At 43.0% G+C, this 17,611-nt stretch overlaps 1 protein-coding gene across 1 annotated transcript in view; it reads right to left on the reverse strand.

Moving 5' to 3' along the window:
* Positions 1-17,611, reverse strand: part of LOC307059616 (uncharacterized protein C10orf143) — a gene marked incomplete at its 5' end in the record, with an annotated part of 35,950 nt that overhangs the window by 10,183 nt on the left and 8,156 nt on the right. Inside the window, 2 exons of the mRNA XM_079713715.1 lie at positions 3,136-3,198; positions 3,297-3,470. Coding sequence (XP_079569841.1) covers positions 3,136-3,198; positions 3,297-3,470 — 237 coding nt within the window. The remainder of the gene's footprint in view (positions 1-3,135; positions 3,199-3,296; positions 3,471-17,611) is intronic.

The raw sequence follows: 17,611 nt of genomic DNA on the forward strand, positions 1-17,611 counted from the left end.
GCCTTGGGCGGGGCAGGGGGAGGGAGCCATGCCCTGGGAGATGCAGGGGAGACGAGAGCGTGGTGAACGGAGCTGAGAGAAAACAGACAAGGGACCGTCACACGGACCCAATAAAGTCTGAAGGTGGCCCCTTCCCTGAGGAGCTGTAGAGCATCAGTGGCCACGTACCATTCAGAAAACGGGGTGCCGAGGACACAGCACCTCCCCCCAGCAAACATCTTAACTCTGTTCTTCCTGTAGTTTCCTGCCTGATAATGCCCACTCCCTTTCACGCATCTTCGTTTCGTTATCACGGAGACCTCTCACAGCCTCACTAGATTTCATTTAATGGGTAGAATGTCCAAGAAGAGCGTGATTTTCATGGCACACTTGGCTGCCATGGACCCCTGTGCCAGGCAAACTAAGCTGACCGAGGAAGGAAGCTGGCTGCAAGGCGCAGCCTGGCCTTGGGACCACTCGTGGAAGGAAAGGAGCCTGCTAGAGACGGCGACCATCACCCTGCTCCTGGCCTTGCAGCCTGGATGGTGCACAGCAGCGAGGGCAGCCTGCCCTGGGGTGGGGGGTGGACACCCCAAGTGACACAACACCACGTCCCACCACCACAATTGGGGATGGCTTCACCCCAGTTGTCCGTAACACGAGCAGGGTGAAGAGGAGCTGTTTCTAAAGAAGAACTTGTACTAGGAGTTGAACCTGAACAGTGATCACCCTAAGAAACTGTCAGCAACGACTGAAACAGTCATCCACGCGACAGTGAGCTGGAACAGACCAAACAGGAGACTCGTGTGCCAGCCTGGAAAATGAGTTTGAGAAGGTCTACAGAAAAAGTCCTTGCATACGTGAGCAACGACTCTTGATAACAATAAGGAAAAGCTTCGCGGGAGAAAGACAACAGGAACTCAGGCAGCGGGCTTAGACAGCCACGTGAGAATTCAGAGCAGAACCCATTGGATCAGCTGATACCCCGCTGAGGTCAGAAATGCACCAGAGAACTGGGATGCAAAGGAGGTTTTCAGGGATAAGCAGCAAACAAGCTGAGAAACACAGGTCTACGTTTCCCATTAGGGATTCCACACAAACTCCCCAACATAACCTCTGCTTCTCTCTGAGCCAAGGTCGCCATCCCGGGTCAGCTATGGGAACTGTGGGCCAGGACGGGGCGGGCTTGTGTGTGAGGTGGGGGGCACACTTGTGAATGGAGCTGTGTGTTTAATAAAGTCTTCTGAAATTTGGAATTGCTGCCCGTCAGTGATTTACCGTTAAGCACTTCTCCCTGGGATCTTGCACTTCTAAAAATACTATTTGCTTTTTATTTAACACTGAGCCTTTTGATGTTCTAGAATACGAAAATAGTGTCTTATTATTTTAAAAGCTTAAGAGAGAAACTAGCCATATTATTAGAAAAAGAAGATATATGCAGCTATAGTCTGTTCAAATATCAAGAGGTGTGACTTTTCAAATTCACATTTCAATCTTTATTTACATAAGACTTCTAGAAGTAGTGGGTGTAAATATTAAATCACCCAAGCTTGGGTGAAATTTTATTGAGAATAACTACAAATAAAGGGAAACTGATATTTTAAAGTCACTTTCTGAAATTTAGATGAAAAGAATATCGAGCATTAACGAAAAAGTGATATATTTACATATCAATATAGGTTTTCTGTGTGCAGATTCATCTCCTAGGAAACATACAGAGGCAAGCTTGGGGAATTACAAAGGAAGGAAAACCCTAATCAAATAGGTACTGTTGTTCAAACAGAACATTAGCTTAAATGATCCAATCAGGTGCTTGGGCCAAATTTTTTTTTTTCTTTAAGCCCTGCGTGCCAGAAGACGACCTCTCAGAGCATGAAGAATCCACATTATGTTCCAACTGTTTGCCCAACAGATGGGGGATTTGAAAGATACATTCCATGGAAATGGGATAAGAACAAGGAAGGTCCTGGTTAGTCACCAGCATTAATGCAATCTACCCATAATGGGGTCGTATTATTTACTCGAAAGCCAGGGCATGTTTGGCAGTTAGAGTGAATCACCCGAAATACAGTAAGTTCAAGTTGCTGGATCTTTGATGTCAGGATTACACCACAAAACGCGATATACCTTGCATTAAGTTCCCGGAAGATAGAGGACAAAAAGTAGAGACGCACCCTGGGGCAGGTCTGCCACCAACCTTTGTCTTAATATTTGTCTGATGACGTCACAGAGTCAGAGGATCACGTGGGCGATAACTGACACAGTTCTAGGCCTCAGTTTAAAACAGTCATTGCCTCTCACTATAAAACAAGTCGCCTGCAATGCAGCACGTGAAGACTATAGTTTACTGACTCAGTCTTTTGCTTATCAAAAACAGCAATGTGTTTCTCTAAAGATCTTTAGGGGGCAATCCTGAAAATACTCACACAGACACACACACACACACACACACACACAGACACTCCTGCTTTCTATGTGGAAATTAAACACAATTCTATCTTACTGCAATATGAAGACTGCAAATTTAAAATTAAAAAAAAACAAAAACCAAGAATTACAGCGGTTTCAAACCTATTAACTTGTTTTTAGGACAAGTTCAGAATTAGTAACAAGGGTATCATGATGCTAACACACACTTTACGATTTTCTGCCCAGCACAGGAGACTGAGAATCTGACTCTGGTCAGGTTAAGACCTCCCTTTACTTTGAATTAATGGTGTGAATACTGTGTTTCTCCTTCTGAAATCTGTGGTTTGTGTGAAGTTTATGCAAACGTGAAAGAAAAGCTTAAAGAGGGAAAAGAGAAAAAACAACGTTGATTCCTATTTGGATAAGTAAATGAGGTTAGGACTTTTCTCTAAGATGTACTCAAATAACCTCTATTTTAACCATATCCAGAGACCTGTTCCCTTCCCTGAACCCTGTGTTTTAGAAAGAATTTAAAATGTATATTCAATTTCTATTTCCAGTCTGAAGCTGGAAACAGATTAGTTTGCAGCCGGGTAGAATGCTAAGAAAAGCTTATCTCCACCTTTTTATTCACATCCCTCATTCCTTAGAAACGTAACCGCTGTTTTTATGAACTTTGTTTTATGGATCTAATATTTAAGGCCAAGTCTATCTTTTATGTCACAGCAAGAAGGTTAATGCACTTACAGACTCCCCCGCAATGCATCTTGGGCAAGGCTGGGCCCAGCTCTTTCCACCATCCTGAGGAACCTATTTAACAAATCACAGCCGCAGGTGAATCAGAACGGTGGTTATTTACACTTTTCATTAGACATTTCAAGGCTGGTTTGGTGGGAGCAGAAACCTACCCCCACGCTTGGTCGCCCCTGGCCGCCGTCTGGCCTCGGTGCGGGGAGGTAGCCTCTGGGCTGGGCGTCCGGTGACGCGGGCTCCTTGCTGCCCCAGGACGCGGGCACGCGCACCTTCGCCTGGGGGCAGCCCCGCTCCAGCGCTGCTGCTTCTAATCTCCTGCATGCCCGTTTCTGCAACAAACAAAATCTCACTTGAGATGGCCTTGTAAAGCACACAACACTCTAATTGAATTTGCTTTCTGAGAACCTCAGCTCAAAGACAGACCCCTGTGGAGCTGGGCAAGTTTATAGGACATTTGAGGAGATGACTTTAAACTTTATCTTTCGGGAATAAACACCATCAATTACACTTAACCTCATTATTTCTAGCATTGTCTGATATTTACTTAGCTTTATGGATTTAAAATAGTCATTTTAAACAATTTTTGCCGAAACTCTTGTAATAAACTATTGTGACTGGTTTATTGATATTGGAAATGTAAAAAACCTATAAATTTTGTTCAAGAAACTAGTTATACGCTTCAATACATTTTGCCTGGTATCAAGGCAAATACTTTCTTAATACAATATGAATAATTCACATATGGATAATTCTTTGTCTTCCTGACACTGAAGAGTAAACTAATTTTATTTATTTCAAAAGTTGCACACACAGCCCATAACTGATAACCTTTGGGAAAGTCAGCATGTGGCTTTTGCTTCCCCATGAACTAAAGATGAATTACAAAAGCAACCCTCCAATGCTAAAGGAAAGCGGTTCACTCTCTAAGTGCGAAGACTGTGTACTTTGCGGGGTAACCATGTTTTCAGTGACACAGAGCTGAGGGTCAGGAGGTCCACCCCTTGCCAGCGCCAGCATTCCGTCCTGGGTCCCCGGGCCAGCAGGCGGCCCCGCTGGTGGACAGCTCCCACCTGAGTCAGAAAACATCCTAGTACACGGGCGGCCTGCACACCCACTTCGGTCACTGGCAAACCATCGTCATGACTGGTGCCAAATCTGTTCATTATCTGTTCTATTATTTATTTATGGTTTTCTAAATTGACTTTTTTTACTTAATGGATTTATCTACTATATTGATGGAAACCTCCTAGCATGGGTTTAGAGTGCTAGTGTTAGTCTTCCCTGACATGCCTTAAAACAGATACCTGAGGATGAAAATGGAAAACGTTGACGTCTGAGCCCCTTAAACCATTGAGAATAATGCCCTGGGGTAAATAAAGTGTGGAATCCAGGTGGCTGAGACAAGGGCAGAGGCAGTCACCCCCCTCCCTACAGTTCCTCCTGAACACCGGGCAATACAGAAAGGTCACAGTCACTTCTGCATTGAGCCACACCCTGGGCACAACCTGAAATCAGAGAACACTGACATCTGAGAAGACGGCCAGTGAGAAAGAAAAGCCACCAAACCCCAGTGCGGGGTGCCCTCTACTCCAGCCCACACCCCCAGCGTGGCTCCATGCTGAGCAAGGGCAGAAGCAGAAGCTGTGAGCTGGACGGAGCGGGGACGCCAGTGAGGGTGTGAGTGATCTGCCTCCGGAAAGCCCACCCAGACACGGCAGCCCGGGGGGAGCCTGAGCCCCGAAGCACAGACTCGGGGCAGGGCCTCCAAAGTCCACACCGTGGAAACAGACGCCATTTAAAGAGGCTCTCCTCCAAACTCACAGCTCCTGAGAGGGAAACAGGCAAATGAGTTGGGGGAGTGCCCCTTGGGTGCTGGGTGGTGAAAATGAGAAGGAGAAAGAGGGGAAGTTAGGGTCCTGCAAGCAAGGAGGACCATAATACCAGGAGCCTCACACCCTCCCCTGTCCATCACCAAAACAGACAGACAGACACCTGCTACACCTGGACTCAGCCAAACTAACAGAAGAACTGCCATTAGACCAGCAATCTTTACAAAACACCCATTAACATAAAAATCCCTCCTGAAAAACAACCAGGAATCAAAAGAAGATTGTAATTCAAACAGTCTAAAAACATACTTAAACGCTCAAACAAGCATTGGAAGATACGAAAAACCACCTTGAATTAGAAATGTAAAATGTAAAAACAGAAAGGGACAAAAGCAGGGAGAAACCAAAAGAGACTTGAATGAGTTCAGGAAAGTAATGGAAGGAAAAAGCACAATTATCTCAGAAATGAGGAATAAACTATAAAATGCACTAAGGAGAATAAATTCAAGTGAAAATTAATAAAGGCACTAAAGAAGGACAGGAGCACAAGCAAGAGAAGGAAAAGAACATAGAGAAAAAAAAAAAAAGGGTAGGAAAGGAAGCAGTGGAAATGGAAGACAAAGAAGGAATAGTGTTCATAAATCAGAGTTCCGAAAAGAGGAAAACAAAATAATGGAGCAAAGCTAATGTTTAAAACTGTAACCTAAGAAAACTTCCCCAAAACAAAAAAAATGACTGAATCTTAAAATGAAAAGGGTCACAGGGCACCTGGGAAAATTAACCCACAATGATCAACGCTGAGATATATCCTAATAAAACTAGGAGATTTCAAAGATAAAGATAAAATCCTCAAGGCCCCTGCGCATGCAGATCAATGAAAGTGCAAAGGAACTGGACTGGCATCAGGTTTTTCAAAACCAACATACAAGTAAGACGACAATGGAGAAACATTATTTTCAATCTCAATGAAAGAAAATATGAAATAAGAATTTTAAATCCAGCAAGCTGTCCTTCAAATATCAAGATTACAGAAAAAGAGTTTCAACATACATGAATTTAGAGAATACTACACCCATCAGCCCTTCCTGAGGATTCTACGTGAAGGTGAGCTTTATCTCACCAAGTGATGACTGGGAAAATTCCAGCATAAGGATTTTTTGTAAGCATTTGAAAGTATTTAGATGTACATCTAAGACTAAATTTAAAATAAAGGTGGGATTAGGTCGAAAGACTAATGTGCAAATATTAAATATTCTGACAATCAGAAATAAGTCAACTAAAATATGAGAGGGCTTCCCTGGTGGTGCAGTGGTTGAGGGTCCACCTGCCGAGGCAGGGGACACGGGTTAGCGCCCCAGTCCAGGAAGATCCCACATGCCGCGGAGTGGCTAGGCCCGTGAGCCATGGCTGCTGAGCCTGTGTGTCCGGAGCCTGTGCTCCGCAACGGGACAGGCCACAACAGTGAGAGGCCCGTGTACTGCAAAAAAAAAAAAAAAAAAAAAAAAAAAGAGAGATGAAGGGGGAGGGAAAGAGGAAAAATTCTGACTGTGTATAGGCCAATACTGTATAAGTGACAGGAGCATATTAAACGATACTGGGAAAAAATTGATAAATCAGACAGTAAAAAGTTAAGTGATAAAACCGATTACTAAGGACATTAAAATAGGTTTAAATACAAAACTAATCACTAGAAAATACAAATCCTCCTAAATCCAAAATAAAAAATCTCAATAAAAAAGCAAAGAATACAGATTGCATAAAGAAATAGAAAATATAAGAAAATATACATAATTATGGAATATTATGATAGAGTTGCATGCAAATAAATCAGTCACGTCAAATATTAATGAGCTTAACTCACCTATTTTTAAAGAAAGGTTTTAAATTTGGTTCACAAAACAAGACCCAATTATATGCTGTATACAAGAGGCACACCTAAAATAAAATGATTTTGAAAGGCTAAAAATAAAAAGAATGGACAAACATATACCGGCAAATGAAAACAGAAAGAAGGAATAGACCAAGTAGATTTCAAGCCACAAAGCATTAAATACAACAGAGGACATATTTAATGCTAAAAGCCATAGTTCACAGTGAAGACTTAATGCTCATGAACATCTATGCACCGAACAATATAACCACCACCTTTACGAAGCAAAGACTATACAGAGATACCAGGACACAAAATCATGCTAATCATAGGAGACTTAATACACCATCCTCAGTATAAGGCAGAGCAAGGGTTCCAAAAAGTAAGAAGAAGACAGAAGATCTAAGTGGCGTTCTCAGTCAAGGTAGATCTTACGGATATGTACTGAACTTCATACCCTGATAACACAGAATCACATTCTTCTCAAGAACCTACAGCACATTCACAACAACTGATCATATATTAGGTCACAAAGGAAGCATCAATAATTTCCATGAGGTAGAAATATTGAAAACAACACTTTCTGATCACAATGCAATAAATCTATACCTTATTAACAAAAACAAAAAACAGAAAGGCACATCCACCTGGATATTTTAAAACCTGATTATTGACTCCCAGATGAAAGAGGAAATATAACCTGAAAGCACAGAATTAAAAAAATAATTACAAGGAAAACACTACCTATCAGAATCTATGCAATGGATTTAAAGCAGTTATCAGAGAAAAATTCATTATACTAACATGTTACCAATAAAAATGAAAGCATAAAATTAATGAATTAATAAAATCTCAGCTCATAAAAACTAGAAAAAGAACAACACAGTAACCCCAAAGAAAACACAAGGAAGGAAATAATGGAGGGAAAAGCTGATTAATGAAGTAGAGGTTTTTCCATAGAAAGATAGTAGATGTAAATCCTGGGGATTTGGGGGTGGGGAGAGAGGAATTAACAAAACAGACAATCCACTGGCTAACTTAACCAAGAAAAAAAGGGGAGAAAGCACAAATACAGAAAATAAGAAATGACACAAGGGAACTAAGATGAAACACAAGAAATTTTAAAAATCGTAAGAGACTATTTTGCAGATTTCTATGCAAATGCATTTGAAAATGTAGACAAAATGGATAACTTCCTAAGAAAATTCAGATGACAAAACCTGACCCCATCAGAGATAGGAAACTTAAACAGATGACTGTGGTAGAAAAAAAACCAGAAAGGGTTATGAGCAAGTACCCCACAAGAAGCACCAGGACCAGCCGGTTCCACAGGGGAATTCCACTAAACTTTCAAAGATCAGATCATTCCAGTGCACTACACAGAAATTATTCCAGAGCACCGAGAAGGAAGGAAACTTTCCAACTCCTTTTATGAAGCCTGTATAACTCTGATAAATCAGATAAACAGAACAAAGAGAGAAAACTGCAGACCAGTATCACTCATGAATTTCAATGCAAAAATATTACATAAAATATTAACAAATAGAATTAAATATCACATTAAGCAATCACATATCATGACCAAGTAGGATATTTTTCTAGAAATGAAAGTTGGGTTCAGTATTAGGAAATCCATTAATATCATTCACTGTATTAATAAAGCTAAGGAAAAATTAATATTATCTCCATAGATGCTGAAAAATCCTTTGACAAAATTAAAACCCATTTATAAAAACTAAAGAAAATAGGAATTGAGTGTTATATTCTTAACATGAAAAAATATACATAGCTTAATCCTAAAGCCAGTATCTTATTTATTGGAAAAAGACTAGCGGCATTTCCACTAAGATCAGGAACAAAGCAAGAATGCCCAGTCTCCACTTCGGTTCACCATTGTCCTAGAGGTATTATGTTACCCAATAGTTACAGAATGGCCATCACCAAAAAGTCTACAAATAACAAATGCTGGAGGGGGTGTAGAGAAAAGGAAACCCTTGTACACTGTTGGTGGGAATGTAAATTGGCACAGCCGCTATGGAAAACATTATGAAGGTACCTTAAAAAAATAAAAAGAGAACTACCTATGACCCAGCAATTCCACTCATGGGTATATATCTGGAAAAAATGAAAACTCAAATTCAAAAAGATACATACACCTCAATGTTCACAGCACCACATTTACGATAGCCAAGACACGGAAAGCAACCCAAGTGCCCATCAACAGACGACTGACGTAAGAAGATGTGGTGTATATGCACAATGGAATATTACTCAGCCATAAAAAATATCGAAATATTGCCATTTGTAGGAGCACGGATGGACCTAGAGAATATTACGCTTAGTAAAGTAAGTCAGACAGAGAAAGACAGATACTGTATGACCTCACTTATATGTGGAATCTAAAAAAATATTACAAATGAATCTATATACAAAACAGAAACAGACCCATCAGATATAGAAAACAAATTACCAAGCGGGGGGGGGGGGGAGTAGGAGTACTGGACTAACAGACACACACTACTGTGCTTAACAACAAGGATTTACTGTAGAGTACAAGATATTATACCCAATATCCTGTAATAACCTACAAAAGAATACAACCTGAAAAAAACAATTTCACAAGTACACCTGAAATTAACACCTTATTGTAAATCAACTATACTTCAACGAGCAAAAGGAGGGGTAGTACTGGTGATAAACAGATACACAGACCAATGGGACAGAAGTTCAGAAAGAAACCTGAATGTGTGTGAAAATCTGGCATCTCGAGCCAGTGGGATAAAGATGGACTCTTTAATACATGGTGCTGGGACAACCAGGCAGCCATTTGGAAAAAGATAAAATACAATCTGTATCTCATACCACATACAAAAATAAACCTCAAATGGATTAGGGAGCTAAATGTAAAAAAGAAAAGAAACTATAATTCCTAGAAGAAAATGCGAATAGATGCTTCTCGGTGTAGGGAAAGACCTTCTAACTATGACTCAAAATCCAGAGCAACAAAACAAAAATTGATAAATTTGACTATATAAAAATAAAAATGTCTGCAGGGCAAAACAAAACAAAACCCTAAACAAAATAAAGAGATAACTCCAAGTTAGAGGGAAATATTTGCAGCATACACCACAAGAGAAGAGCTAATAACCCTAATACATGAAACTCTCATAAAAATTGAGGGACAAAGCAGCAGAAACCCAAGAGAAAAATAGGAAAAAAAAGACGTGAACAGACAACTGATGAACAAAGTTATAAAAATGGCCTCCAAACACGGGAAAAGCTCAAACTCACTTATATTTACAGAAGTGAAAATTAAGACAATATCAAGATCCACTGTCATCTATCAGGCTGGCAAAATGTTTAAAGCGTGATGCAAGCCAAATTGCCTTCCCACAGCCCGCTAATTCTAATTTTTCCCTCTTGAGCAACATAAAACAAACAGTGACAGGTGTATAAGATAAAAATCCTTTCCGATGTGTGAAGACAGCTCTCAGGTACTTTGAGGCTATTCTCTCCGGCCAAACTTACCTACTGCCTTTCACTATCCCGTTCTGAGGTTTTCCACAGCCTTCCCATCCTAGACACGCTGCCCTGGAGTCCCTAAATCGTCAAGATGCCTCTTAAAACGAACCATGCAAAACACTTGCAATGCCCTGTCGCCACCCACAGAGGAGAGCCGCGTCCCCACCTTCCCGGCTCGACCCTGAGTCTGCGGGGAAGAAACCCCTGCCAGCCGCGCGGTCCCGGCGACCACGGCATCGGGTCCACGCGAGGCCGGCGCCCCCAGCTCCGCGTCTCCTCCACAGGAAGCGCCGTCCCGTTGCTGGTGCCCACTGACCGTCCTTGTTCGTCTTTAAATTCAACTGCAGGCTCTGCTACGTCCCCTTGTTAAGTGTAACTTGATTTCCATGTTGTTTCCTAGTGTATCAAAGTACTGCCAAATACTGCCGTAATCATGCGGATTGCCTTCATGATTGGAAATGACGCCGCCTTCTGTGTCCCACCTGAGCCGACCAAAGTGTTGAAGAAGAGAAGACCAAGGACCTAGATCTCCGTTTACTCAGGATCTGCTCAGTCTTTACACTGCAAAAAAAGGCATGACGTGTAAAAGGGGTTTACTGTCAAGCTCCAATAATCTGGGCAGGGCTTCCCTGGCGGTCCGGTTGTTAAGATGCTGCGCTTGCGCTGCAGAGGCGCGGGTTCCATCCCTGGTCAGGCAACCAGGACACCGCGTGCTTTGCGGGACGGAGGAGAAAACATCGGGGCAAAGGGACGAAGTGGAGATACTAAACGCGCCCGTGCCACGTTACATACAGGCTGCGACTTTCCCGTCAGTAGCGTCAGAGGCTGGTAACTGCGGTATTATTGTCTCCCTCGCTCCTTCCCAACACTGCTTGCCAAGAAGGAAAGCAAAGGGCGTGGGTGGGCGACTGCGGCCGCAAGCCACACTTTCTGGATGAAGTCTACACACGCTGGAGCTACACTCTAAACTCTTCCTCTCTGGCGTCTAATAACGTCTGGCACAGTAAGGTCATCAGACCTGGGACCACAGCCGGCGACAAGCTGACACTCCTCGCGGCGCTCAGGTGGCCGGGGCTGGGTCCCCAAATCCCGGGGCAGGGGAAAGGGGGAGCCACCCTGACACTGGGGTGCTTGGCGAGGGCTGTGCTCCTCTAGGGAATGTGGGGATCGCCTGCTTGGTGGCCCTCAGCCAGCTGAGTGGATTAAATTATTCATGTTTTCTGCCATTTACTGCGGATTGTCGAAAGCTGGCTGCATAAGATACTGATCCGTATCATTTACTCGGGAAATATTCCAGTTATCGTGGATTGGCCTGGACCAGAGGAAGACGAAGGCTGCAGAGGCATTTAACTCCAGGATGCTTGTGCTGCATGGCTTGCTCTCTTCCACTCCTTACTGGAGAGGCTCTGTCAGCCTTCATAAAGGCAGATGAAGATTTACCACCCAAATAAAAGACTCTTGCTCTGTATAAACAAAATTAAAATCCTGAGTATACACAAAGACCCCATTACTTAATAATTGAAGATCTACCGAACAGCAACCTCGCCAGAGAGGAGTTGAAACAGGAACATGGTTGAGTAAGAGAAGACACTTGATAAGATGCATAAATTAAAACATAAAAGAGGTATCATGTTCCCACAATGATGGGACACACAGCTGGCAGGTCTGGGAAAGACAAGCTTCCCTCCGTGGAGAAGGCAGGTCATGCCTTTGCTGCCGGGAATCTTTCCTTTACTGGAAGCGATGGGGCCCCGGCCAGCTTGGTGAGTGGGGTGAACGGGAGGTGGGGTAAAGGTTTCACGAGCTGGCAGAAACGGAGTGCACAGCCCTGGCTCGTAGAAACCAGACGGGAGCTGTTCTCCTGATGCGCCCGGGCACACACGGGTGAGCCAGAAACAGGGAGCACACAGAGCACCGTCCAGCCCGGCTCCGTCGAGGGCCAGCTCTGCCCTGGACTGAACCCAGACATGCGGCCACCTCTGGAAACTCATTTCTCGACTCTGTGCTCCAGAAGGATGTGGAGGATAAAGACGCCAACTTCCTGAACCCTGACAGAAACACAGCGTGTACCCTCTTCAGTCAGCACAGCAAGAAAGTGGCACGCTCTTAAAAACCTTAAGTTAAGCATATATAACACATATGCTAATATATGTCAAGCATATTTAAGTTAGAACGCCAGTGTAAATCATTAGAAGTTGGTAATGCAATTAAAGGTAATTCTCTACACACACACACACAATAATCTCAGCTTTCATTTCAAAGGTATTTTAAGGATTTTTATTGACTAATGGAGATTATTCTAAAGATCATTTGTATTATAACTGTGTGATGCTGGTTAACTGAGTTCTAGTTATCAGAAAATTTGCTGAGTGAGTTTTTTATAGGTTACTTTTAACTCTATCATAGTAAAGAAAGTTTACTTTCTTTGGAATAGCTGACGCAGACGTCCATCAGCTCTGATACAGAACCGTTAGTGCTTATGAACAGGATTAGTAAGGCCAACAGACTGTCGTTGAGAAAGAAAGCGTGTTTCCATCAAGCAGAGATTCCCTCTCACTGACACCTGGAAACGACCTTGTGCTCTTGGGGAGGGGTTGCTTTCTGCGGCACAGAGCAAACTATAGAAAACACCAGAAGCTAGGGTCCCTACTCTCAACCCCATGTTGTCAGGGCATCCCAGGACTTCAGCCACGTGGACCATAACATCGAGATGCTGCGCTTCCCTCAGCTGCCCTTTCCAAAAGACTCCTCACCTTACCGGGCACGGGCTTGCATCCACGCCCTGGATCAAGTCTAGCTCAGCAAAGAGAATGCATCACCTCCCGATGAGGAGATGAACGAGGTTAAGCCTCGGGCAGGAGCGCGAGCTGGTTCCCCAGAGGAAGGTAGCGGAGGAGAGTGAAGAAAAACCACTCTTTACTTCCAATTAAAAGACAAATGCACACTCTAGCCTGAGGATTAATTCTGCTTGCATGGTTTACCAAGGACACTATAACACTAAATTGTAAAAATCTGCTCTCCATGGGTGGAGCCTAGTAACCATCCCTGCAATGATAAAAAACTACAGCTTGGGGGCTTCCCTGGTGGCGCAGTGGTTGAGAGTCCGCCTGCCGATGCAGGGGACACGGGTTCGTTCCCCGGTCTGGGAAGATCCCACATGCCGCCGAGCGGCTGGGTCCATGCGCCATGGCCGCTGAGCCTGCGCATCCGGAGCCTGTGCTCCGCAACGGGAGAGGCCACAACAGTGAGAGGCCCACATACCACACACACACACAAAAAAAAACAAAGAAAAAGGCAAATCAAAACCGCAATGGGATACCACTTCCCACCCACTTAGAATGGTTATAATCCAAACAAGTGTTGGCAAGGATGTGGAGAAAATGGGACACTCATTTGTTGCTAGTGGGAATTCAAATGGTGCAGCTGCTTTACAAAGCAGTTTGGTGATTCCTCAAAATGTTAAGCGCAGAGTTAGCTGACAACCCAGCAATTCCACAGCTAGGTACCCACCCAAGAGAGATGAAAACATATGTCCACACAAAAACTCGGTCATGAATGTTCACAGCATCATTACTTATAAAATCCCAAAAGTGCAAACAACCTGAATGTCCATCAACTGAGAAATGGTTAAATAAAATGTGGTATTATCTATACAATGCAATATTATTTAAAAACAAGATGGAATAAAATACTGATATATGCTTCAATATAGATGAACCTTAAAAACATTATTACACTAAGTGAAAGAAGCCAGTCACAAGAGACCAAATATTGTGTGATTCCATGTATATGAATTGGCCGGAGCAGGCAAATCAAGAGACAGAGATGGGGGAGGGGTAGCTGCTAATGGGTACCAGGTTTCTTTGGGGGTGATGAAAACGTTCTGAAATTAGATGATGATGATGTCTACACAACCCTGTACGTACACTAAAACCACGGATCTGTGCACTTTAACAGAGTGGACTTAACGGCATATAAATTTGCAAAATTGTGATTTATAAGAAATATATATATGGTCATTCAGGTGACCAAAATGTATTTTTCAGATATATGTGGTCTTTGTCCATGGTTCCTGGATCACAGCTCCCAAAACCCTTGGAATTTGCCAAGCGATTAGAGCAATGTGAGTGTTCTCTGTCATAATATGTGGTCTCTAGTCCTCAGTTCCTGAAACCACTTCACAGCCATAAAGGTGAAGTGGGTGTCTCCTTATTCATAACAAGCCCCTTTCCACCTCGACTGGGTTTATGCTAATGAAGTGACTTTTGAAAAGCACCTGGGAGGTGGGGGGACTTGCTGCCTGAGGAACAAGGTAGAAAACTAGACGGATGGAACTTTCAGTCCCGCCCCCTGATTTCCGGGGAGGGGAGAGGGAACAGAGGCAGTGTTCAATCACGCGTACGTAACAAAGCTGCCACAAAACCCAGGAGGAGGGAGTTCGGAGAGCTTCCAGGACGGGGAACCAGACGCTTCCACAACCAGTGTGCCAGGGCCCAAGCTCCAGGAAGACAGAACCTCCTTTGCTCAGGAACTCATCCTATGTGTTTCTCCATCTGGCTGTTGATTCGTATCCTTCAATGTCCTTTTACAATAAACTGGTAACCTAGTGAGTAAACGGGCTTCCTGAGTTCTGTGAGCTGTTTTAGGAAGTTAATTGAATCTAAGGAGGGGGCCGTGGGAACCTCTGATTTATAGCCAGTTGGGAACCACCTGAGCTTTCGACGGGCATCTGAAGTGCAGGGCAGCCTTGGGGGACTGAGCCCTTTACCTGTGGGATCTGATGCTGTCCCTGGGTAGTTAGTGTCAGGATTGAGCTGAATCCTTGGACATACTACTGGTGTCCAAGAACTGCTGTGGGCAAGCCTCTCCCCCAACACACACACATTGGAACTGGGTCCAGGAACCCATTTAAAATTATACATAAATAAAGCTATTTTTTTAATGGGCAAAAAACCTGAACAGACAGTCCACCAAGAAAGATATAAATGATTAATAAACACATAAAAAGATCTTCAACATCGTTCGTCGTTAGGGAAATGCAAATTTATATTGCTGTGAATACCTAACTTCACACCTACGAGGATAACTATAATCAAAACGACAGACACCATGAGGATGTGGACAAACCAGAACACTCACAGGATGCCAGTGGAGGTGCAAAATGCTACTGCCACTTTGGGAAACAGTCGGGCAGTTTCTAGGAAGTTAAACATAAATTTACCATTGGAACCAGCCATTCCAGTGAGGGACATCCAGCAGAAATGAAAAGTTATGTCCACACAATGATCTCTATGTGACCCTTCTGAGTTCTCAGCACGATGCATAATAGCCAAAGAGGAAAAACAGCCCCAATGTCCATCCGCTGATGAATAAACAAAATGTGGTATATCTATACAATGCAATAGTATTTAGCAATAAAAAACCAATATACTAATACATGCTTCATCATGGATGAACCTCAAAAAACATTATGAGAGTGAAAGAAGTCAGCTGCAAAACCACACACTGTATGATTCTGTTTACATGAAATGTCCAGAAAAGGCAAATCTAGAGAAACAGAAAGTAGATCAGCACTTGACTGGAACTGGGTGTGGGAATGCAAGTGATTGCAAATGGGTACAAGAGTTCTTTCTGAGGTGAAGCAAACAGTCTAAAACTGGGTGGTGATGGTTGCACAACTAAAGTGACGAAAAATCACTTCATTGTACACTTAACATTTAGAAAACCCTAATCAATGTGGTCTTGATGATAAGCGCAAAAGGGAAATCCGAGAAGTCATGGGCCCTGGGCATGGTCCTGAAGGGGAACACTGCACTCAACTGATTTATAATTTTCCCTAAATAAATGATACTTTGAAAATATCAACAATTTTATGCATCAATGTAATCCTCCCTTCATTTCTTTTCAGTTAAACACACACACACACACACACACACACATACACACACACATGCTCTTCCACGTTAAGCAGTCACAAAGAAGGTGCCGAACACCTACTGGGTGCCTCACTTGGTTCTGGGCACCTGGTAATTAGAGAAGCAGACGCCAGGTCATGGTCCTCCATGGGCCACTGCTGAACACAACAGACACCTAAAAGGGCCCAAACCATGGAAAACTACCTCTTGACTGACCTAACCTCATTTTGACTTTTCTGTGTCATGTACAAAGAAATCTGCTGAAAACTAGAAATGATTGAGGCTACGTGTAGCTGGCAGTATGAGTATTTGTATTAGAGTTATAACTGAAGGTGAATTATGATTGATAAATTTCCTTTTTCAAGATGGGAGGATGGCTGAATACAATTAAACTGAGTAGACCAGACAATACGAAGTAGCTCAACAGATGATTTCTAAACTAAAAGACAGGTGAGAGAAATAAATAACTTGTTTCTTGAGGAGTGGGTTACAATTATTTAGAATGAAAAGAGTGGCCACAGAAAGGCAAAACAAAAGAGCTTTCTCAGGGGTCCACATCATCAGCTACTATACATTAGGTTTTTTTGTTTTGTTTTGCTTTTTAATTTATTTTTGGCTGGGTTGGGCCTTCGTTGCTGCACGTGGGCTTGGGCTTTCTCTAGTTGCAGTGAGCGGGGTCTATTCTTCACTGCAGTGCACGGGCTTCTCATTGCAGTGGCTTTTCTTGTTGCAGAGCATGGGCTCTAGGCACGTGGGATTCAGTAGTTGTGGTACGTGGGCTCAGTAGTTGTGGTTCGTGGGCTCTAGAGCACAGGCTCAGTAGGTGTGGCGCACGGGCTTAGTTGCTCCGTGGCATGTGGTATCTTCCAGGACCAGGGCTCGAAACCATGTCCCCTGCACTGGCAGGCAGATTCTTAACCACTGTACCACCAGGGAAGTCCCTGTTCATTAGATTTTCACAGTGGGGATCTCATTCAGCAGATGAGCCATAAAACCTACATCCTACAGGACGAAACAAACAAATTTAACTGAATTTTCTCACTTTGTAAGTTCGACCACGTAGGATAACTTGGATGGAGTTAAAGCCATCAATATGTCTAAGTGGTTTTGCCTACAAGGACTACTAGCTTTACCGGATAACTTTTCAAGTGTTAGCAAAGGTAGATCTAAAAGTTATCCAGAGAAAGAGTGGATATAAAATATCCTCAGCCCTCTAATTTAGGGGCAGCTATTCATAATAGCAAGAATTGGTGAAAATGGCAGATTGGAATTTTACAATTTACTCACAGCTAAATTTCAACAGCTGCATCAAAAACATTCCAAATTGCAACTCA

This window comes from Hyperoodon ampullatus (assembly GCF_949752795.1).
Source record: "Hyperoodon ampullatus genome assembly, chromosome: 1".
NCBI lineage: Eukaryota > Metazoa > Chordata > Mammalia > Artiodactyla > Ziphiidae > Hyperoodon > Hyperoodon ampullatus.